Consider the following 26,052-nt stretch of genomic DNA (forward strand, 5'->3'; position numbering starts at 1 on the left):
TAAGATTTAAAAGCAAAAATGGAAAGGTTAGTTGCTGCATCTGGCCAAATGGGACAAGCCCAGGTACCTCGTCAAGGTCCTTTCCAATACCTGGGACCCTAAAACAGCCACACAATGCAAGCTCTCAAATCCAAACAAACTGGGAACAAGGGAAGGGTGCACAGGCATATGTAATCACCCTAGACATATACAAAACACGAAAGGGAACTGCACTCTCATACCGGACCAGGTACACATCCCATGACCCTGCAACATGCTCAGCCCTGGGTGCCACTGGCACTCACAGGAAGCTGTGCTGTCCCCAGAGTCACAAGCAGTTAACCCCAGACAGGTCTGGGTGCAAGAACCATAGGGAAAATATGCCTGTGCACCCTTCCCTTGTTCCCAGTTTGTTTGGATTTGAGAGCTTGCATTGTGTGGCTGTTTTAGGTTCCCAGGTATTGGAAAGGACCTTGACGAGGTACCTGGGCTTGTCCCATTTGGCCAGATGCGGTAACTAACCTTTCCATTTTTGCTTTTAAATCTAAGCTGAGAGCTTGTAAGTGAGTGCTTGGTTTTCTCTGTGTGTTTTATATATATATATATATATATATATATATATACACACACAGTATATATATATATATATATATATATATATTTATAGTAAATTTCCAGAAGTAAGGGCACTCACAGGACTTAGAAATCGTAGAAAAAAACTTTTATTTCATTTATTTCATCATATACATGTCAGTCGACGTTTTGGCTACACATTTAGCCTTTTTCAAGAAAATCTATTTCTGTATTAGCAAAATTCGTTATCTCTAAACGCCATTTCGTGATGGTATCACAGTGTCATGGAATGGCGTTTGGAGATGCCAAATTTTGCTATTTTGTAATCAAGCTGGGGTGCTTCCCAAAGTTAAACACACACGCACTGTATTTATCTGTACATCATCTATAAACTTTGGTTAATGAAAGTAAATTAAATCCAATAAAGGGTTGAATAGTTGCCTTTGGGCCTGTTAAAGAGTCTCTCCCATTTAAGGGTCATTAGTCAAATTTCTGCCAAGGGGAGTGAGTTAACCCCAGAGCAAGGAAATGTAAGAACCATGTGTAATAAAAGATAATAAAGATAATATTCATAGCAGGGGTGATAGCACAGCAGGACTGCTGACAGTCTTACATTTAGTGTATTGTAGGATGGGTTACTGCCCATTACTAGAGGATCTCACTATCCCTCTAACTAGACTGTGCTCCAGCTCCTCCCACCAACAGCAGCAGCAGTGTTTACTGAAACATTTCCATTCTCTGTCCAGAGAGACCTTAGTTCCTCCTGAAAACATAGTGTAGGAACTCTGTTCCCACACGTTCCCCACCCGACTTGACACCTGATCTGAATATAAAGTACAGCATTAAAATCTAATTTGCGAAAAACTAAGCGCAAAATGCATATTTTACATTCCTATGTTCTTCACATAGAAAATAATGTACTTTTTATTATTAAATATATATTTCTATATATATTTGATACTGTTCTTGTAAAATACATATCTCACCTATATATCTATAGGTATATATATATATTATTATTATACTTTATTTATGAAGCGCCATCATATTACGCAGAGCTGTCCATGGATACAGTTCATTTAAATAAAACAATAATATAAAACTTGTAAGAGACAGGACTAAATTTACAAACACATACAGGAGGAATTGAGGGCCCTATTCCCATGTGAACTTACAATCTAGAAGGGTAGGAGATTTAGAAACAGGAGGTGAGGACTGCAAGATTGAGAAAGATGTTAATGCAGAGTTAGATGAGGGAAATGTTGTTAGGTAAGAGAAATATTATTGAGTTGGGTGGTAGGCTTCTCTGAACAGAAAAGTTTTCAGAGAGCATTTAAAGGAAGAAAGATTAGGGCAAAGCCTGACAGCACGAGGGAGAGTGTTCCAGAGGGTAGGTGCTGTACTACAGTCTAGCATGAGAAGAAGTGATAGCCGCAGATGCAAGGAGCAGGTCATTGTTAGATCTTAGTGGGCGGGCTGGAGTATACTTGTTGATTAGAGAGGATAGGTAGAGGGGAACGTTGTTGGTGAGCGCTTTGTATGCAAGGGTCAGAATTTTGAATTGAATTCTGCTGTGAATGGGGAGCCAATGAAGGGACGTGCAGAGAGGTGCAGCAGAAACAGAGCGACTGGAAATGTGGATCAGCCTGGCAGAGGCATTTTGGATTGATTGAAGGGGGAGAGGCGGGAAAGAGGAAGGCCAGTAAGTAGGTAATTGTAGTAGTCAAGTCGGGAAATAACAAGGGAGTGGATTATTTGCTTTGTGGTGTTAGCGCACAGAAAAGGTCAAATCTTGGAAATATTGCGTAGATGGTTGCGGCAGGATGTAGAAAGCGATTGAATATGGGGGATGAAGGATAGATTTGAGTCAAGTGTTACTCTGAGGCAGCAGACTTGGGGCGATGGGAAAATGGTGATGCCATCAACAGGGATAAAGAAGTCAGAAGTCGGCCTAGAGCTTGAGGAGGGATAAGAAGGAGCTCAGTCTTAGACATGTAAATCTTTAGGTGGTGAGAGGCCATCCAGGAAGAAATACCAGATAAGCAGTCGCTGACATGATAGAGGACAGAGGGAGAGAGAGCAGGGGTGGAGAGGTAGATCTGGGTGTCATCAGCATAGAGGTGATATTTGAAGCCATAACTGTTGATAAGTTTACCCAGCGAAGAAGTATAAATGGAGAAGAGTAGAGGACCCAGAACAGATCCTTGAGGTACTCCAACAGACATAGGTATTGGAGAGGAGGAGTCGCCGGCAAATGACACAGAAAAAGATCTGTGACAAAGATAGGAGTGAATCCAGGAAAGAGCAGTGTCACAGAGGCCAAAAGAGCGAAGGGTCTGTAGGAGGAGGGGGTGGTCAACTGTGTAGAAGGCAGCTGAGAGGTCAAGTAAGATGAGTATAGAGTAGTGGCCAATATTTTTAGCAGAGAGAAGATCGTTCATAAGCTTGGTAAGGGCAGTCTCAGTTGAGTGTTTGGGAAGGAATCCAGATTGCAGGGGGTCAAGCAAGGAGTTGGCGGACAGGAAGTGGGTTAGGGGATTGTAAACTAGTTTTTCAAGGAGATTTGATGTTAGTTGAAGCAGTGATATGGAGCGATGGAAGATAGGGAGGGTATTAGATGGGAAGGGATAGGGTCAAGTGGGCGGGTAGTGAGGCATGAGGAAGATAGTAAGGAAGAAACTCCATTCTCAGTGGCTGGATGGAAGATGCAGAGGGTGGCAGAGGGAGTAACTGGGCCAGTTGTTGAAATATTGCAGGTTGGTGCTGGGATGTTGCTTCAGATAGTACGTGTTTTGTTTAAAAAATAGTCTGCCAGCACTAAAGACAGATGGAGGGGTGGAGCAGGCAGGTAGAGGAGAGAGTTAAAGGTGGAGGAAAAAGTAGGTATGAGAGAAGAGAAGTAGGTTTGCTTGGCTAAGTTAAGGGAAGAAGTGTATGAGCTAAGAATAAACTTATAGTGTATGAAATCAGGTTCAGAGTGAGTTTTCCTCCAGACCAGGGGCATATTTAGGTTTTGTGCTGCCCTAGGCACTCAAAATTCTATTTGTATTTACTATTTTACTTTATTAATAAATATTTGTTTGAGAGAGATACACTCAGTTATTTTGTTTGTAATAGCTTAGCTATAATTAATTAGATTATACACTGAGTCATCCTCTGACTCTGTCAGCATGCAAATGCTTTTGGCTGTGCTGACACAGAGGATCCAGTACTGTAGGGAGGAAAACGTTATGCTGTATGTTTATTTTGCAGTGAGCTGTGCTAACACTGATCTTCATTTGGTTACCACATGGAGATCAGTGTTAGCTCAGCTCACTGCAAAATAAACATTGAGGATCCGGATCTGATCCACATCATTGTGTATTGGTAGCGTTAATTTCAAGTTAGCATAGCCAGGAAAATATTACTAAATTAATATTTTCCTGGCTAGGCTGACTTGAAATTAACGCTACCATTACACAACGATGATGAATGAAAATGCTACGGCTTCCCAGCAGTACCGAGCTGCCCAGTGCCCTGCTCCTACCTGGGTTAACTTAGTCAGTCGGGTCAGCCACCTCCTCCACCGATTCCAATCTTCATGTCACAGTGCGGTCACTGGCACTCAAGAGCTGCGCAAGTGCAGCCATGACTCAATCGGATATCCATGTGCGCCGGCTTCATGTTAGTTCCAGTCAGACAGGAAGGCGGGCAGCAGATGAAAAATGTCATGTGAACTCGGCAAAAAGCCGGTCACGTTCAAAATATAAATTTAAAAAAAAATAAATAAAGAATATAAAATAGCGTTTGCTGAGAGTGATAGGGATGCAACTGACGGCGTGATGTTTTGCGCAGTTGGGTAGGGGCAAGTGTGTCTAGTGCCGAGGAGAGAGTTTTGTTATAGTGGGCTGTTGCGAGATCAGGGCAGGTTATAGTGGAAGTGTGAGGGAGGAGAGCTTGAATGATTTTAAAAAATTGGAGCGGATCCACAGCATGTAGATTTCTACAGGTGCGGGGGCGGGATGGAGAAGTGGGCTGTTGCATTAATATTATAGGTTACCAGGTGATGGTCTGAAATGGGAAAAGGGCGACAGGTGAGGTCAGATATAGAACAGAGGTAAGAAAATACCAGGTCGATGGAGTATCCATCACGGTGGGTAAATTTAAGCTTATGGTACTTAGTGTAAAGGAAAATCTACCTCCTTTCTTTCTAGGTGTAATAGATTATGGAAAATATTAGTTGGGGGTCTCACCTCTAGTTTCCTGCAGCTCTTGTAGGTCAGGCTTGCATCGAATACGAGCAGCATCAGCTTCTGTAAAAGCAAAGTCCTCTATGTTCCCATAGGGATCCTCAGATAATGTGGCTTTCTGTGTATTGCAGGGTTGTTCCATACCCTCTTAAATAATTTGCATAAAACATTGTCGCTATGATGAAAAAACAGGACACAATGACAAGGTAAAAGTCCTGTGAAGTGCTCTACTGTATAATGATACCCTTTCTCAGGCAGGCAAAGTTCACAGCAGGAATATAGACTAATATAATGAGTGCACATCTCAAATAGAGAATAGACAAAAAAGTAGGGAAACGGCACACACCAACCACTCAGCCACCTGGTGCTCCGCAGTTATTTAGTATACAGGATCACTGGATAATTCCCAAGGATGGCATCCATATCTCCCAGGATATCCACAAAGCAGGCACAAGCAGGATTTTAATAATCGCCTTTAAAGCAAAGGCTAAACACCAAACGTTTTGGCTCTCGCAGGAGCCTTTGTCAGTGGAAGCCAAACAGACAAACAGTACACACCCAGAACCCTCCAATATATACCAACCTAACCCAAGTGACCCAATCAGACAACCTATGTAGTGCACACCCATCGCATTACTAGCACCTGTAACACACGCTGTAGACTGAGGCGGCCACGGATGACATAATCAGACCGCAACCATCTGGGCTGACATAGACGCAACAGGTTGTCATGGAGACAGCTGTAAACAGCAGTAGCACAGCTGATCAACACAATAGCGGAGAAGGCGTGTAAACGCTTTCAGGCTGTCAGATCAAAACCAAAACAAAAAATAAAAAGTGACCACTACTCAAAGTGATCAAATATGGTCATAAAAGACGTAATGTACAATCTATAAGGGACAATCAATCAATATTTACATAAAAGCGCAACCAATACGAGCCATGATAATAGTAAGTGCATTGGGATATCCTCTGTACCAACACAGTATCAAAGTACCTCTAGTGGAACCTAGAGCATAAACTCTATGCAATACTAATTCGGAACACATATCCAAGGGGGGGGCAAACCGCCCACACTTCATACCAGAGGGAGTAGGTAGAAACTATAAGTGACGATTCCCAGACGCCTCTCATTAGGCCCTATAGCAGCATCTATATAGGAAATTAAGTATAGAAACTGGTAGTTTCAAAATGCTTTAAACAATTTATTTATATTAAAAACTTATATAAAATTATAATTAAAAAAAAATTATAATAAAAAAGAGTGACTCAGGATTGGTCACTCTCACATATATATTAAGTCAGGTCAAAAACTGTTCAGATAAAATACAAAACAATCGGAGTCAATGTTATAGAAATACATATAATACAATTGGTATGCTATGTAATAGATATAAAGTGCAAATATTGAATACACTAATAGAAGAGACAATCTCAGAAGATCAAAATAGTGCAATGCCTGGATAGATCTCCAGTAAGGATACCAGTTGGTTACCTATGCAAACATGTACACGTGCAATAAAAGGTGGTAAACTGTGGAAAATACTGTCAAAAAATTGCCAAAAATGGCAAAAATGCAAAAAATATATAAAAATCAAAAATTTAAATTTAGGGGGGCGTGGCTATGAAGAGGCCATGATCGGTCGCTTTTTATGAAGCTCCTGAGGCTTTCACTCTAATCTATAAATTACAGAGATTATATGGATCTTGTTTTATCCTTAACCTACAGCAAGCTACTATTTCTCTCATTGCAATCCTGAACGGAATCAAGACGAGTAAATAATATCGCCCAGGACCTGAATTAGCCAGTATCAACTTAGGGCCGCTACCCACACTTGAGCCTGTACAATCTCCTTCAGCCTAATCAAGCTCTGCAGCTTTATTCTAGGAAACCTAGGCGTGTAGAATAATCTTATTCTCAAACTGATATATTCCCCTCTGAGATACAGACGCATCTAGGATTCTTACTTTTTACAACAAATCGAGTAAGGAAGCGGCCTATCATTCATTATCTAACCCCCCCCCGGCCTTCCGGGTATAAAAGGCCTGTTCATATACTGACCCACAGGATGGAGGACTGTCAACTGTCTATGGAAGCTTTGCTCTTTGATCTAGGGATAAAGATGGACATTGAATTCGCAGAACTCACAGCTTGTCTTAAAGAGGCCTGCTCCAAAGATGGCGCCCGACTGCCACGAGCTACACATGTGGTCTTTAACCCAGATGTTCATCATTTACCTGCACACCAGATCTCAACTAGGTTACAAGAAGTGCCTGGGCAGTCTCCGGATGTCACCATAGCAGCAATCTTTGTGCACAGTCCTGAAGCACCCACCACGGTTCATCTACATGACTCTGATGCAACCCCACAAAACCACGTTAGTTTGCATGCCGCTTGGATCCCAGAGATGGTGTGCCTGCCTCACCCTCAGCTACCTATCTCTAAATCAACTCCTTATGGGGAACTAACTCTTTTCCACTTACCTCCGGTGTCCCGGTCGGGGGATGCGGCCGGCTCCTGCTTGGGGCATCCGGGGATCTTTCTGAATTGTCTTGCCCCAAATGGGAGGTCAGAGTCCTTAATACTTGCCTCCATCGATAAATTTAAGGCAGAGCTCCTCCGGATATCTTTGATTCCCTTCGGCACCACGAACACCAAAGATTGGGACTTGTGCAGCGGTGGTTTAGAGCTACATCGCCTGGGTGTCGGCTAGTTGCAGCACAGACTTTACTATGCTCCATAAAATTAAGGACTAATTCTTGAACGTCAGTTTTTGCATGTGTTTTATTGCCATTATGTGTTACCTGTTTGCCAGTACTGATCTTATCTGGACTTTAATATTTGCACTGATTTATAACATAATACATCCTTTTTATCTGCTGGTTGTGGACTTGGCGTGTACCTGCTAAGTGGCTGAGAAGTAGCTAGCCTTTTTACATGAATATACTAATCTTTATTTGAGTTCTGTATATGGGGATGCCTTTAACAAGGCTTTTTTCCTTTTTCTTTTCAAACGCTGATTGTTAAGATTGAACGCATATCAATAATGAGATGGCACCTATAGATAGCATATTCTAGCATGTTTTAATTAGGCACCTAGCTATAGTGTTTTGATTTAACTCCCAGTGCTAACTCTTAGTTGCTTTTACACTAATCGCTTACCTACCTTTAGCTAACAGATCCTCTCCTTTTAAGGCATTTTCTAATAACTTTGATAAAATAGATTTCAATCACCCATCATACCTCATCTTTTGTTAAAATTACCATGCCTTTAGCTTTACACATTGGGTGTATGAACAGCTTATACCTTAGACTTGTGTGTATAAGATTGTGATATGTTGGAGGTGCAAGATGCTTATATACTGTAATCTGCTGCGATGTTGTTTTCCAATGCCTGCCAATTATGTTCTTTCCCTGTACTATAATATGCAACTTCCCTCAGACAGATCTTATATCCCCCAGAGTTATATTAGTTTATTTACCTTTCTAGCCCAGTGATTTCCTTATTAAACCTACTTTTTACCTTCCTAGTCAGTCAGGGACCTTAGTGCACACGCATCCTATATGACAGATCCTTACCATTAAGTACTCCATCCTGTCTTTGAAATAAGTGTTTAAAGGCCCAATCCCCTTCCCTATCTTCTTATCGAGCAGCTCTTGTCTGCTGATCATCCCTCTCCCCTTTTTTTCATATATCTGGTCCAAGAGTGACCAATTCAAAAACTAATTTCCTCCTTATAGTGTAATCTAGGTTTCGCAGGTCCAAGAGTGACCTCTTTTATCAATGAGGAATTAACTATAGACATAATACAAAATAGAGGTTCAAAATGCTAATTCATAAAAATATTCCATGTGGCTTTCTGTTTGTTCAAAGCTAATTGTAAGAGTTATTGTCTCATGATTCACTGTGTTTTATGATGTTCCAATTGATGTTGTATAATGCGCACAACCTCAATAAAAAATTGTTTAAAAAAAAAATAAAAAAAAATTAAATTTAAAAATCATATCGTGAAAAATATATGTGAAAAAATGTGAAAAAATTGTGAAAAAATATATATTATATTGAAGTGTCCAAATCAAAAATAAGAAAAAATCAAAAGCTATAACTCCAATGATAATATGTATATAATACCCTCAAAAATATATAAATATGCGTATGTGTCCAGTGGTATTATAGTACTGATGATATAATCCAAGTGTCCAAATAAGTGTGTATACTATTAGTAGTGATTCCTGTGCCCAAGCTCGATATCCAAGAAGTCCCGCTGATGGAATAATAACTAGTAATAAACAATACAATCCTAAAAAAGAAAGAAAAAGAAAAAACAGTGTACAAAATGCCGTTTATAGGTAGAGGCAATTGTTGTTGCACTCACCCAAATAAATGATCCTGAGAGAAATAGAAAGCCTCACAAAGCCTGGTGGGGATACTGGTCAAGAAATAAAAATGAAAATAAACAGAAAAATAAATAAAATGATGTATGAGAAATCAACATGTTTAAAAGAACTGTATGATTGAATTAATGTTGAAACCTACTGGTATATAATCATACCTGTACTTAGCCATATATAGCCATACCTATATCTCACCATATATTATTAGGGGGATTTGGGGCTAGTATGAGATTCCATGCTCTAGTGTCTCTACCTATCTTATGGAAGATAATATGTAAATTCTATCACTCGGAGTAACCAATTGTAATAAATTAATGTAAATATTGTATGCTAGGCTGTGTGTTGGTGTGGAATCGTGCCTCCACCTGGCTGCTTAATGGTAGTGTAGGGGGAAATTGGGGCTAGTATGAAAATACATGCTCTTCCATCTCTACCTATCCTAACAGAGTCTAATGTAGTCAGGGGAGTCCCTCAAACAATTCGCCTACAAGAGGAGGGAGGAAGGAGGAAAGGGGGGGGGGGTGTTAGAATAAATGCACAACCTCAAAATTGGCATTTAATCCCTTAGGGTAAATACAGTCCAAATTAAATATCCATTTGGATTCAGTCCTAAGCATTTTGAGTTCCATGTCCCCCCCTCTCCAGTCTTTGGGTACTTTACTTATCCCCATATATTTAAAACTGCTGTCACTCCCTCCATGTATGTCTTTAAAATGTTTGTAAATGGGTAGATCTACCTTTTTTCATTTTATTTGTAACAGATGTTCTCTGATTCTATCTCTAAGTTTTCTTGTGGTTTGTCCAATGTACTGCAATCCACACCCACATTCAATAAGATATATGACAAAGTTGTCTGTGCACCAAATTGTATGTTTGACTTTGAATGTTTCGTTTGTAGTTTTAGATTTGAATATCCCAGTCTTTTTTCCGTGTTCGCATGCTTTGCAGAGATCACATGGAAAGAAGACTTCTAGTTTTCTACCTGTTATGCCCAAACAGTCGTTCTGTGTCTTACTACTGGGAATACTGGGAGCTAGAATGGTCTTCAGATTATTGGCTTTCCAGTAAATGAATTGCAGTTTCTCTGCCAGGTGTTCACCTATAGTGTCATCATCTCTAAGTAGATGCCAATGCCGTTTTATTATGTTTTCAACAATCCTTCTATTTTCGCTATACTTTGTGATAAATGGTACTTTCATCTCTTTCTCATTAGTAGTGACTGTCTTGGATTTAAAGTCAATAGCAAGTCTCTTTCCACGTCACTTATTTCGGTTATAATGTTATCTATGGAAGACTCATCATAACCTCTCTCTATGAATCTTTCTTTCAACACCAAAGATTGTTCTTGCCACAATTCATTGGAACAATTTTTCTTTATTCGCATAAGTTGTCCTTTGGGAATGTTGGAAATCCATTTCTTGTGATGACAGCTAGTCTGGTGTATATAATTGTTACAGTCGACCTCTTTAAAGTAGGTCAACGTCTCAAAATTCCCATTTCTTACGTATATGTCAAGGTCCAAGAAGGTTATGTGTAGATCTACCCCTTTAGAAACATTTTAAAGACGTACATGGAGGGAGTGACAGCAGTTTTAAATATATGGGGATAAGTAAAGTACCCAAAGACTGGAGAGGGGGGGGGGGCATGGAACTCAAAAATGCTTAGGACTGAATCCAAATGGATATTTAATTTGGACTGTATTTACCCTATGGGATTAAATGCCAATTTTGAAGTTGTGCATTTATTCTAACACTCCCCCTTTCCTCCTGCCTCCCCCCTCTTGTAGGCAAATTGTATGAGGGACTCCCCCTGACTACATTAGCCTCTGTTAGGATAGGTAGAGATGGTAGAGCCAGGTGGAGGTACGGTCCCACACCAACACACAGTCTAGCATACAATATTTACATAAATTTATTACAATTGATTACCCCAAGTGATAGAATCTACATACTATCTTCCATAAGATAGGTAGAGACAATAGAGCATGGAATCTCATACTAGCCCCAAATCCCCCTAATAATATATGGCGAGATATAGGTATGGCTATATATGGCTAAGTACAGGTAAGATTATATACTAGTAGGTTTCAACATTGATTCAATCATACAGTTCTTTTAAACATGTTGATTTCTCATACATCATTTTATTTATTTTTGAGTATATTTTCATTTGTATTTTTTGACCAGTATCCCCACCAGGATTTGTGAGGCTTTCTATTTCTCTCAGGATCGTTTATTTGGGTGAGTGCAACAACAATAGCTTCTACCTATAAACGGCATTTTGTACAGTGTTTTTTCTTTTTCTTTCTTTTTTAAGATTGTATTGTTTATTACTAGTTATTATCCCAGCAGCGGGACTTCTTGGATATTGAGCTTGGACACAGGAATTAATTCTAATAGTATACACACTTATTTGGATACTTGAATTATATCATCAGTACTATAATACCACTGGACACATACGCATATTTATATATTTTTTGGGGTATTATAAATATATTATCATTGGAGTTATACCTTTTGATTTTTTTCTTATTTTTGATTTAGACACTTTAATATAATATATATTTTTTCACAATTTTTTCACATATTTTTCACATATTTTTCACATATATTTTTCACGATATGATTTTTAAATTTTAATTTTTGATTTTTATATATTTTTTGCATTTTTGCAATTTTTGGCCATTTTTTGACAGTATTTTCCACAGTGATGTCGCAAACTTAAAATTTTCCGTTCGCGAACAGCGAACGTCCGCAAATGTTCACGAACGGGTGAACCGGGCGAACCGCCATTGACTTCAATAGGCAGGCGAATTTTAAAACCCACAGGGACTCTTTCTGGCCACATTAGTGATGGAAAAATTGTTTCAAGGGTACTAACACCTGGACTGTGGCATGCCGGAGGGGGATCCATGGCAAAACTCCCACGTAAAATTACATAGTTGATGCAGAGTCTGGTTTTAATCCATAAAGGGCATAAATCACCTAACATTCCTAAATTGTTTGGAATAACATGCTTTAAAACATCAGGTATGATGTTGTATCGATCAGGTAGTGTAAGGGTTACGCCTGCTTCACAGTGACAGACCAAACTCCCCGTTTAACGCACCGCAAACAACCGCAAACAGTCCATTTGCACAACCACAAACTCCCCATTTGCACAAGGTTGGATACCAAGCTAGCCATGTCCCGTTCCTTGTCCTCACTGATGTCATTGAAGGTCTCTTCCTCCACCCAGCCACGTACAACAACAAGTGTCCCCGAAAGGTGACAACAAGCCCCCTGGGACGCCTGCTGTGTTTGGTCTTCCACCTCCTCAAAGCCATCTTCCTCCTCTGACTCCTCTTCTTCAGACTCCTGCCTCTGCGTTATTATAAGGTGTGTTAAGTAGTACTATTCTTATCAGTTTAATCCCTGTTACATCCCCTATCAGGGGACGTGTATATGGCATGGATTTTAGGAACCGGGAGATGGAAAAAGATGCTTGGTCGGTCCTCCTACTTCAAATTTGGGGCACTGCGCGTGCAATCTACTGTGCCACCAGATAGGAGTGGTGTGTTAAGTAGTACTATTCTGATCAGTTTAATTCCTGTTACGCCCCCTATCAGGGGACGTGTATATGGCATAGATTTTAGGAACCGGGAGATGGAAAAACATTTTAAAGACGTACATGGAGGGAGTGACAGCAGTTTTAAATATATGGGGATAAGTAAAGTACCCAAAGACTGGAGATGGGGGGGGGGGGGCATGGAACTCAAAAATGCTTAGGACTGAATCCAAATGGATATTTAATTTGGACTGTATTTACCCTATGGGATTAAATGCCAATTTTGAAGTTGTGCATTTATTCTAACACTCCCCCCCATTCCTCCTGCCTCCCCCCTCTTGTAGGCAAATTGTATGAGGGACTCCCCCTGACTACATTAGCCTCTGTTAGGATAGGTAGAGATGATAGAGCCAGGTGGAGGTACGGTCCCACACCAACACACAGTCTAGCATACAATATTTACATAAATTTATTACAATTGATTACCCCAAGTGATAGAATCTACATACTATCTTCCATAAGATAGGTAGAGACAATAGAGCATGGAATCTCATACTAGCCCCAAATCCCCCTAATAATATATGGTGAGATATAGGTATGGCTATATATGGCTAAGTAGAGGTATGATTATATACTAGTAGGTTTCAACATTGATTCAATCATACAGTTCTTTTAAACATGTTGATTTCTCATACATCATTTTATTTATTTTTGAGTTTATTTTCATTTGTATTTCTTGACCAGTATCCCCACCAGGATTTGTGAGGCTTTCTATTTCTCTCAGGATCGTTTATTTGGGTGAGTGCAACAACAATAGCCTCTTCCATTAAACGGCATTTTGTACACTGTTTTTTCTTTTTCTTTCTTTTTTAAGATTTTATTGTTTATTACTAGTTATTATCCCAGCAGCGGGACTTCTTGGATATTGAGCTTCGACACAGGAATCAATACTAATAGTATACACACTTATTTGGATACTTGAATTATATCATCAGTACTATAATACCACTGGACACATACGCATATTTATATATTTTGTGGGGTATTATAAATATATTATCATTGGAGTTATACCTTTTGATTTTTTCTTATTTTTGATTTAGACACTTTAATATAATATATATTTTTTTCACAATTTTTCACATAGGCCTAGATTTGGAGTTTTGTCGGTAACGACTCGAAAAACTAACGCCGGCTTTTTTCTGGCCGCACCATAAAAATAACTCTGGTATCGAGAGTCCACATAAAGGCTGCGTTAGGCTCCAAAAAAGGAGCGTAGAGCATTTTTAACGCAGCTTCAACTCTCGATACCAGAGTTGCTTACGGACGCGGCCAGCCTCAAAAACGTGCTCGTGCACGATTCCCCCATAGGAAACAATGGGGCTGTTTGAGCTGAAAAAAAACCAAACACCTGCAAAAAAGCCGCGTTCAGCTCCTAACGCAGCCCCATTGTTTGCTATGGGGAAACACTTCCTACGTCTGCACTTAACACTCTAACATGTACCCGGAGTCTAAACACCCCTAACCTTACACTTATTAACCCCTAATATGCCACCCCCGCTATCGCTGACCCCTGCATATTATTATTAACCCCTAATCTGCAGCTCCGTAAACCGCCGTTACTTACATTATCCCTATGTACCCCTAATCTGCTGCCCCTAACACCACCGACCCCTATATTATATTTATTAACCCATAATCTGCCCCCCACAACGTCGCCTCCACCTGCCTACACTTATTAACCCCTAATCTGCCGACCGGACCTGAGCGCTACTATAATAAAGTTATTAACCCCTAACCCGCCTCACTAACCCTATCATAAATAGTATTAACCCCTAATCTGCCCTCCCTAACATCGCCGACACCTAACTTCAATTATTAACCCCTAATCTGCCGACCGAATCTCGCCGCTATTCTAATAAATGTATTAACCCCTAAAGCTAAGTCTAACCCTAATACTAACACCCCCCTAAGTTAAATATAATTTAAATCTAACAAAATTAATTAACTCTTATTAAATAAATTATTCCTATTTAAAGCTAAATACTTACCTGTAAAATAAATCCTAATATAGCTACAATATAAATTATAATTATATTAGAGCTATTTTAGGATTTATATTTATTTTACAGGTAACTTTGTATTTATTTTAACCAGGTACAATAGCTATTAAATAGTTAAGAACTATTTAATAGCTAAAATAGTTAAAATAATTACAAATTTACCTGTAAAAGAAATCCTAACCTAAGTTACAAATAAACCTAGCACTAGACTATCAATAAATTAATTAAATAAACTACCTACAATTACCTACAATTAACCTAACACTACACTATCAATAAATTAATTAAATACAATTGCTACAAATAAATACAATTAAATAAACTAGCTAAAGTACAAAAAATAAAAAAGAACTAAGTTACAAAAAATAAAAAAATATTTACAAACATAAGAAAAATATTACAACAATTTTAAACTAATTACACCTACTCTAAGCCCCCTAATAAAATAACAAAGCCCCCCAAAATAAAAAAATGCCCTACCCTATTCTAAATTACTAAAGTTCAAAGCTCTTTTACCTTACCAGCCCTGAACAGGGCCCTTTGCGGGGCATGCCCCAAGAAATTCAGCTCTTTTGCCTGTAAAAAAAAACATACAATACCCCCCCCCAACATTACAACCCACCACCCACATACCCCTAATCTAACCCAAACCCCCCTTAAATAAACCTAACACTAAGCCCCTGAAGATCATCCTACCTTGTCTTCACCATACCAGGTTCACCGATCGGTCCAGAAGAGCCCCTCCGATGTCCTGATCCAAGCCCAAGCGGGGGGCTGAAGAGGTCCATGATCCGGCTGAAGTCTTCATCCAAGCGGGCCAGAAGAGGTCTTCCATCCGATCAGCCAATAGAATGCGAGCTCAATCTGATTGGCTGATTGGATCAGCCAATCGGATTGAACTTGATTCTGATTGGCTGATTCCATCAGCCAATCAGAATATTCCTACCTTAATTCCGATTGGCTGATAGAATCCTATCAGCCAATCGGAATTCGAGGGACGCCATCTTGGATGACGTCATTTAAAGGAACCGTCATTCGTCGTTCAGTCGTCGGCCAGGATGGATGTTCCGCGGTGGAGGTCTTCAGGATGCTGCCGCTTCGCTCCGGATGGATGCCGCTTGGATGAAGACTTCAATCGGATGGAAGACCTCTTCTGGCCCGCTTGGATGAAGACTTCAGCCGGATCATGGACCTCTTCAGCCCCCCGCTTGGGCTTGGATCAGGACATCGGAGGAGCTCTTCTGGACCGATCGGTGAACCTGGTATGGTGAAGACAAGGTAGGATGATCTTCAGGGGCTTAGTGTTAAGTTTATTTAAGGGGGGTTTGGGTTAGATTAGGGGTATGTGGGTGGTGGGTTGTAATGTTGGGGGGGGTATTGTATGTTTTTTTTTACAGGCAAAAGAGCTGAATTTCTTGGGGCATGCCCCGCAAAGGGCCCTGTTCAGGGCTGGTAAGGTAAAAGAGCTTTGAACTTTAGTAATTTAGAATAGGGTAGGGCATTTTTTTATTTTGGGGGGCTTTGTTATTTTATTAGGCGGCTTAGAGTAGGTGTAATTAGTTTAAAATTGTTGTAATATTTTTCTTATGTTTGTAAATATTTTTTTATTTTTTGTAACTTAGTTCTTTTTTATTTTTTGTACTTTAGCTAGTTTATTTAATTGTATTTATTTGTAGCAATTGTATTTAATTAATTTATTGATAGTGTAGTGTTAGGTTAATTGTAGGTAATTGTAGGTAGTTTATTTAATTTATTTATTGATAGTCTAGTGTTAGGTTTATTTGTAACTTAGGTTAGGATTTCTTTTACAGGTAAATTTGTAATTATTTTAACTATTTTAGCTATTAAATAGTTCTTAACTATTTAATAGCTATTGTACCTGGTTAAAATAAATACAAAGTTACCTGTAAAATAAATATAAATCCTAAAATAGCTCTAATATAATTATAATTTATATTGTAGCTATATTAGGATTTATTTTACAGGTAAGTATTTAGCTTTAAATAGGAATAATTTATATAATAAGAGTTAATTAATTTCGTTAGATTTAAATTATATTTAATTTAGGGGGGTGTTAGTGTTAGGGTTAGACTTAGCTTTAGGGGTTAATACATTTATTAGAATAGCGGCGAGATTCGGTCGGCAGATTAGGGGTTAATAATTGAAGTTAGGTGTCGGCGATGTTAGGGAGGGCAGATTAGGGGTTAATACTATTTATTATAGGGTTAGTGAGGCGGATTAGGGGTTAATAACTTTATTATAGTAGCGCTCAGGTCCGGTCGGCAGATTAGGGGTTAATAAGTGTAGGCAGGTGGAGGCGACGTTGTGGGGGGCAGATTAGGGGTTAATAAATAAAATATAGGGGTCGGCGGTGTTAGGGGCAGCAGATTAGGGGTACATAAGGATAACGTAGGTGGCGGCGCTTTGCGGTCGGCAGATTAGGGGTTAATAAGTGTAGGCAGGTGGAGGCGATGTTGAGGGGGGCAGATTAGGGGTTAATAAATATAATACAGGGGTCGGCGGTGTTAGGGGCAGCAGATTAGGGGTACATAAGGATAACGTAGGTGGCGGTCGGCAGATTAGGGGTTAAAAATTTTTTTAAGAGTGTCGGCGATGTGGGGGGACCTCGGTTTAGGGGTGCATAGGTAGTTTATGGGTGTTAGTGTACTTTAGAGCACAGTTGTTAAGAGCTTTATAAACCGGCGTTAGCCCAGAAAGCTCTTAACTACTGACTTTTTTCCTGCGGCTGGAGTTTTGTCGTTAGATGTCTAACGCTCACTTCAGAAACGACTCTAAATACCGGAGTTAGAGAAATCCCATTGAAAAGATAGGATACGCAATTGACGTAAGGGGATCTGCGGTATGGAAAAGTCGCGGCTGAAAAGTGAGCGTTAGACCCTATTTTGAGTGACTCCAAATACCGGCGGTAGCCTAAAACCAGTGTTAGGAGCCTCTAACGCTGGTTTTCACGGCTAACGCCAAACTCTAAATCTAGGCCATATTTTTCACATATATTTTTCACGATATGATTTTTAAATTTTAATTTTTGATTTTTATATATTTTTTGCATTTTTGCAATTTTTGCCCATTATTTTCCACAGTTTACCACCACCTTTTATTGCATGTGTACACATTTGCATAGGTAACCAACCGGTATCCTTACCGGAGATCTATCCAGACATTGTACTATTTTGATCTTCTGAGATTGTCTCTTCTATTAGTGTATTCAATATTTGCACTTTATATCTATTACATTGTATACCAATTGTATTATATGTATTTCTGTAACATTGAATCTGATTGTATTTTATCTGAACAGTTTTTGACCTGACTTAATATATATGTGAGAGCGACCAGTCCTGAGTCACTCTTTTTTATTATAATTTTTTTTTATTATAAAACTTTTTATATAAGTTTTTAATATAAATAAATTGTTTTAAGCATTTTGAAACTACCAGTTTCTATACTTATTTGCCTATATAGAAAGACTGTAGGTGTTATACATTATTAGATATACCATTGTCAATATCACCCTTCTTTTCAGTCAGCTTTGTTCCTGATTTATCCTGTTTTATATATACTTTAGCTAACTTTGGCAATCCTATTCCCTTTTTCGGATTATGCTTTAAAACCCTTCAAGCCTCTGAGTGTCTTTGAACCCTCCAATAGACACACATCTATTAAGACATCCCATCAATTCTGTACTTTATCCCTCACCGAGCTACATAAAGCTATTCCCCCCCAGTAGAGATAACCTGAGCAAGGCTGAAAGACAGGCTATTAAATCCCTTTCAACAGATAGGGATATAGTCATCAGGCCTGCGGTCAAGGGGGGGGGGTGCCATGGTTATTTTGGATTACACCCAATATAAATGTGAGGCATTAAGACAACTGCATGATGAAAGTACTTATCATAAATTGACGACCAATCCGACTACGGTTTTTAAAAAACAAATTGATGATTTCTTGAGTTTGGCCTATTTGGCACGTGTGATAGATGATGATGTACTTGGGTATTTGACGGTGGACCACTCGGTTTGCCCTATTTTTTACCTTTTACCCAAGATTCGTAACTCTTTGGAGAGCCCCTCTGGCAGGCCCATTGTGTCTGCCAGGGGGTCCCTCCTACAGCCTTTAGCGGAATATATTGATTTCTACTTGCAACTGGTGGTACAAAATACCCAATTTCATCTGAAAGACTCGTTTGAATTAATCAATCTGTTGAAGAAAACTGTAGACATACAACATACTGACATCCTGGTAACCATGGATGTGGTGAGTTTGTACACTGTCATACCACACACATATGGCTTTGAAATGGTCAGACAAGTACTACTTGATAATGCTCACTATATTGGACCACCAATAGAGTTTTTGCTTCATCTTATGGAGTTCTGTCTGGAAAATATTTTTTTTCGATTTGAAAACGATTTTTCAATTTGAAAACGATTATTTTTTGCAAACCAGGGGGACAGCGATGGGGTCGAATATGGCCCCATCCTATGCCAACATTAATATGGCAATATATGAGCAATATAATATCTTCTCTAGACAGTACTTCATAAAATTCTATTGTCGTTAGATAGATGATGTTTTCATGATTTGGAGTGGCTCCCCTGAGGCCCTAGTGGAATGGGTCAAAGTCCTAAATGCTCTTGAATCTACCATTTTTTGACCACCTATACATCTGGGTCAGAGTCTTTGGCTAATACCATTAAGAAGAACTGGATGGTGATTTCAAAGGATACCAGACTTCCCTTCTTTGACTCTCTGGCACCACGCATGGTATAAAAGAGAGCGAGTAATTTGAGGGATCCCCTGGTCATTAACAACCCAACACACTGCTATGAGAAATAAATGTGGCTACCCAAGGGCAAACCAGGGTGCTATCGGTGCGGTAATTGTGTGACTTGCAACAGTTTAATTACTGGCAACACGTTACATTATCCACATACCAATAAGCGGTTTACCATTAAACACAGATTGACCTGCACCTCAGAGTTTGCCGTATATGCCATAATTTGCCCATGCTCTTTATATTACATTGGCAAGATGGTGATGTCATTCAGGGAATGGTTGGTCAATCCCAAAACAGCCATACTTCAGGCTCTGGACAGGGGACGCTCAGAACAGGTAGCTCGCCAATTTCTGACTGCTGGTCACTCTGTCTCCTCCCTGCGAACTATGCTTATAGATCATGTGCTTAACCCAAGATGGGGAGGTGATAGGGCACAGGCATTACTATGACTGGAATCTCGCTGGATATTCAACCTGGACACGGTCACCCCCCCATGGACTTAACACTAACATTGACTTTGGCTGCTGCTATAGGGCCTAATGAGAGGCCTCTGGGAATCGTCACTTATAGTTTCTATCTACTCCCTCTGGTATGAAGTGTGGGCGGTTTGCCCCCCCTTGGATATGTGTTCCAAATTTGTATTGCATAGAGTTTAGGCTCTAGGTTCCAGTAGAGGTACCTTGATACCGTGTTGGTATAGAGGGTATCCCAATACACTTACTATTATCATGGCTCGTATTGGTTGCGCTATTATGTAAATATGATACTCAATTGATTGATTGTCCCTTATGGATTGTACATTATGTTTCTTATGACCATATTTGATCCCTTTGAGTGGTGGTTACTTTTTATTTTTTGTTTTGGTTTCGATCTGACAGCCTGACAGCGTTTACACGCCTTCTCCGCTATCTTGTTGATCAAGTAGCTGTTCTACTGCTGTTTACGGCTGTCTCCATGACAACCTGTTGCGTCTGTGTCGGCCCAGATAGTTGCGGTCTGAATGTTTGGCGTTTAGCCTTTGCTTGTTGATTAAAGGCGATTGTTAAAATCCTGCTTGCGCCTGCTTTGTGGATATCCCGGGAGATACGGATGGGAATTATCCAGTGATTATATATATATATATATATATATATATATATATATATATGATGGAAATTTGCACAAATATATATTTATACCTATATATATATATATATATATATATATATATATATATATATATATATATATATATATATATATATATATATTTATAATTATAGATAGGTATAGATATATATGTATAAATATAGAGGCATACCTCGTTTTATTGCTCTTCGCTTTATTGCACTTTGCAGATATTGCTCTTTTATAAATTGAAGGTTTGTTGAAACCCTGTGTTGAGCAAGTCTATCAGCGCCATTTTTCAAACATATATACATACTTACACACATAAGTACACATATATATATATACATATACATGATGGTTAGCATTTGTTTTTGTATTTCTTGTTCTATGTAGATTGTTTTTTTTAGACACTTAAAGGGACATTAAATCCAAAATTTTTATTTTCATGATTTAGATAGAGAATACAATTTTAAACAACTCTCTCATTTACTTATATGGTCTAATTTGCTTTATTCTTTAGATATCCTTTGTTGAAGAAATAACAATGCAATTAGGCGAGCCAATCACATGAGGCATCTATGTACAGCCACCAATCAGCAGCTACTCAGCCTATCTAGATATGCTTTTCAGCAAAGGATATTAAGAGAATGAAGCAAATTCAATGATAGAAGTAAATTAGTAAGTTGTTTAAAATTGCATGTTCTTTCTAAATTAAAAAAGAAAAAAAATGGGTTTCATGTCCCTTTAATTGACTACACTTTAGTGTAAATATAACTTTTATATGCACTGGGAAACAAAACAATGAGTGTGACTCACTTTATTGCTATATTTGCTTCATTGAGTTGGTCTGGAACCAGGCCTGCAATATCTCAGAGGTACGCCTGTATATGAATATGTATTTATACTTATATGCTTAGAAAATATTCTGCTATGTGCAGAAAATGTGAATGTGAAATATTTACAGTACAAACACAGTATAACGCTTTATTAAATATGAATATTGCAGAAATATGTATGAGCAAAAAAGATTTCTTAAGTGATTTATTGGTATTGAATTGTAATAGCTGACTGATAGCTCAGCATGTTAATGCACTGTGGCTGATCTCTGTAGTAACTCCTGGCTTGCAGGTTTGATCCACAGCAAGGTCAACTCAGCCTTTCATACTGCCAAGGTTGATAAAATGAGCAGCGTCTTGAGACCCTTACGGGTGATTAGCCGTGCTTTACAAATAATATCATTTATTATGTTTCTTTAGGTAATTAAAAATGTAAACTTTATCTGAAAAACATTAACATGGTTTACATAAATATGGATATAATATCCGATATAGTATTAGATCTGGTCAAGGGGTTACAATTATTGTTAAATGTGTTTTCTAGGTAACTTGTTGGTTTAATCAATGTTACACACGTCTCTCTGCCAATCCAGCAGTTACATTCCTAACTATGTGGCAACCCCCAATTGCATTTGCTAATTCATTACAGGGACAGTCTAGTCAAAATTAAAGTTTCATTATTCATATAGGGCACGTCATTTTAAATTTTTTTTTTTTTTTTATATATATAGTTATTTAAACGGGCAAATGTGCCCGTTTGCGGGAGCACAATAATTTAGCGCTCCACTTGTAATCTAGCCCTTATTGTTTACGTTTGTATTGATCCAATGCATATTTGTTCATGTTGTACCATATCATCATCATTATTATTATGATTACTATATCGGATATTATATCCATATTTATGTAAACCATGTTAATGTTTTTCAGATAACGTATACATTTTTAATTACCTAAAGAAACATAATAAATTATATTAAATAAAATGAATACATACATTTCGAAAACCTGTAAAATAACAACATATTTTTAAATTTGTAGGTACTGATGATGTACGCCAAATTGTGTTTGCTTCTTCTGAGTTTAATTTATTTGGTTGGACTTAAGGCTGGTGAGTGTCTTTTACTGTTTGCCTAATTTTTGATTGTATATAATAGAAATTGCCAAAAGAGGCATTATTATTAAATTGAATGAAATATGTTAAATTATCTTTTGAAAAAAAAAGCAAAAAATATGCTTGCTGAGGTATCCATTGCTCATAGGCTCACCTATCAACCCTTAAAGTTGTAGAGGTGGAAATGGTAGAGAAAATCCTCTAACAAAATTATGAAACCAAAAGTCGGTTTATTAAACACATGATTGTATTAGCAAAAACTTAATATTGACTGTAAAGTCCATTAATAGGTTGTTGTTTTTTGTATTTTTTAAGACATAACAGTAGCAGTGTTTTAAGTGATGATCAGCTGCCAGCAATAAACATATTCCTTAAGTCAGGTGTTGAAAACATATTGGGCATTACAGCCCTACAAGCAATGGGTTAAATATCTGCTGTCTGTTATGGGCAATCAAAGAGCAAAAGCACTACTCTGAGAGTATTTATTCAATGTCTTGATTCCCCTTGTTTATTTCTGGCAATTAACTTGTTTCTGGAAATTAAGGCCTAGATTTAGAGTTTGGCGGTAGCCGTGAAAACCAGCGTTAGAGGCTCCTAATGCTGGTTTTAGGCTACCGCCGGTATTTGGAGTCAGTCAGGAAAGGGTCTAACGCTCACTTTTCAGCCGCGACTTTTCCATACCGCAGATCCCCTTACGTCAATTGCGTATCCTATCTTTTCAATGGGATCTTCCTAACTCCGGTATTTAGAGTCGTGGCTGAAGTGAGCGTTAGAAATCTAACGACAAAACTCCAGCCGCAGAAAAAAGTCAGTAGTTAAGAGCTTTTTGGGCTAACGCCGGTTTATAAAGCTCTGAACTACTGTGCTCTAAAGTACACTAACACCCATAAACTACCTATGTACCCCTAAACTGAGGTCCCCCCACATCGCCACCACTCGATTAAATTTTTTTAACCCCTAATCTGCCGACCGCCACCTACGTTATCCTTATGTACCCCTAATCTGCTGCCCCTAACACCGCCAACCCCTAAATTATATTTATTAACCCCTAATCTGCCCCCCACAATGTCGCCGCCAGCTACCTACAATAATTAGCCCCTAATCTGCCGACCGCAAAGCGCCGCCACCTACGTTATCCTTATGTACCCCTAATCTGCTGCCCCTAACACCGCCGACCCCTATATTATATTTATTAACCCCTAATCTGCCCCCCACAACATCGCCTCCACCTGCCTACACTTATTAACCCCTAATCTGCCGAGCGCACTGCACCGCTACTATAATAAAGTTATTAACCCCTAATCCGCCTCACTAACCCTATAATAAATAGTATTAACCCCTAATCTGCCCTCCCTAACATCGCCGACACCTAACTTCAAACATTAACCCCTAATCTGCCGACCGGAACTCACCGCTACTATAATAAATGTATTAACCCCTAAAGCTAAGTCTAACCCTAACCCTAACACCCCCCTAAGTTAAATATAATTTAAATCTAACTACATTAATTAACTCTTATTAAATAACTTATTCCTATTTAAAGCTAAATACTTACCTGTAAAATAAACCCTAATATAGCTACAATATAACGAATAATTACATTGTAGCTATTTTAGGATTAATATTTATTTTACAGGCAACTTTGTAATTATTTTAACCAGGTACAATAGCTATTAAATAGTTAAGAACTATTTAATAGTTACCTAGTTAAAATAATAACAAAATTACCTGTAAAATAAATCCTAACCTAAGTTACAATTAAACCTAACACTATACTATCATTAAATTAATTAAATAAAATACCTACAATTATCTACAATTAAACCTAACACTACACTATCAATAAATAAATTAAATACAATTCCTACAAATAACTACAATTAAATAAACTAACTAAAGTACAAAAAATAAAAAAGAACTAAGTTACAAAAAATAAAAAAATATTTACAAACATTAGAAAAAATTACAACAATTTTAAACTAATTACACCTACTCTAAGCCCCCTAATAAAATAACAAAGACCCCCAAAATAAAAAAATGCCCTACCCTATTCTAAATTACTAAAGTTCAAAGCTCTTTTACCTTACCACCAGGGCCCTTTGCGGGGCATGCCCCAAAGAATTCAGCTCTTTTGCCTGTAAAAAAACCACATACAATACCCCCCCCCAACATTACAACCCACCACCCACATACCCCTAATCTAACCCAAACCCCCTTAAATAAACCTAACACTAAGCCCCTGAAGATCTTCCTATCCTGATCGGAACAGCCAATAGAATGCAAGCTCAATCTGATTGGCTGATCGGATCAGCCAATCGGATTGAACTTGATTCTGATTGGCTGATTCCATCAGCCAATCAGAATATTCCTACCTTAATTCCGATTGGCTGATAGAATCCTATCAGCCAATCGGAATTCGAGGGACGCCATCTTGGATGACGTCCCTTAAAGGAACCGTCATTCGTCGTCTAGTCGTCGGTTGAAGAGAATGTTCCGCGTCGGCTTGGAAGAAGATGGCTCAGCTCCGCTCCAGAAGAAAGAAGATTGAAGATGCGGCTTGATAGAAGACTTCAACCCGATGATGGACTTCCGACTTTAGCCCGATGATGGATCCAGACTTCAGCCCGAGGATGGACATCACTCTTCAGCCCCCCACTTGGGCTTGGATCAAGACTCTGGACCGATCGGTGAACCCGGTGAGGTGAAGACAAGGTAGGAAGATCTTCAGGGGCTTAGTGTTAGGTTTATTTAAGGGGGGTTTGGGTTAGATTAGGGGTATGTGGGTGGTGGGTTGTAATGTTGGGGGGGGGGTATTGTATGTGTTTTTTTTACAGGCAAAAGAGCTGAATTATTTGGGGCATGCCCCGCAAAGGGCCCTGTTCAGGGCTGGTAAGGTAAAAGAGCTTTGAACTTTAGTAATTTAGAATAGGGTAGGGCATTTTTTTATTTTTGGGGGTCTTTGTTATTTTATTAGGGGGCTTAGAGTAGGTGTAATTAGTTTAAAATTGTTGTAATTTTTTTCTAATGTTTGTAAATATTTTTTTATTTTTTGTAACTTAGTTCTTTTTTATTTTTTGTACTTTAGTTAGTTTATTTAATTGTATTTATTTGTAGGAATTGTATTTAATTTATTTATTGATAGTGTAGTGTTAGGTTTAATTGTAGATAATTGTAGGTATTTTATTTAATTAATTTAATGATAGTGTAGTGTTAGGTTTAATTGTAACTTAGGTTAGGATTTATTTTACAGGTAATTTTGTTATTATTTTAACTAGGTAACTATTAAATAGTTCTTAACTATTTAATAGCTATTGTACCTGGTTAAAATAAATACAAAGTTGCCTGTAAAATAAATATTAATCCTAAAATAGCTACAATGTAATTATTATTTATATTGTAGCTATA

The 26,052-nt window shown here is 38.4% G+C and overlaps 1 protein-coding gene across 3 annotated transcripts in view; it reads left to right on the forward strand.

The window, feature by feature from the left end:
* The window catches only part of LOC128654012 (interleukin-1 receptor type 1), a 317,896-nt gene that overhangs the window by 62,550 nt on the left and 229,294 nt on the right, over positions 1-26,052 (forward strand). For 2 of the 3 annotated variants that reach the window (XM_053707656.1, XM_053707658.1), the window contains exon 2: positions 22,575-22,644. The exons of the other annotated variant lie outside the window; for it this stretch is intronic. In XM_053707656.1, the coding sequence (XP_053563631.1) occupies positions 22,575-22,644 (70 nt within the window). The remainder of the gene's footprint in view (positions 1-22,574; positions 22,645-26,052) is intronic. 3 annotated transcript variants of the gene reach the window in all.

Source organism: Bombina bombina, chromosome 3, assembly GCF_027579735.1.
Source record: "Bombina bombina isolate aBomBom1 chromosome 3, aBomBom1.pri, whole genome shotgun sequence".
NCBI classification, from domain to species: domain Eukaryota; kingdom Metazoa; phylum Chordata; class Amphibia; order Anura; family Bombinatoridae; genus Bombina; species Bombina bombina.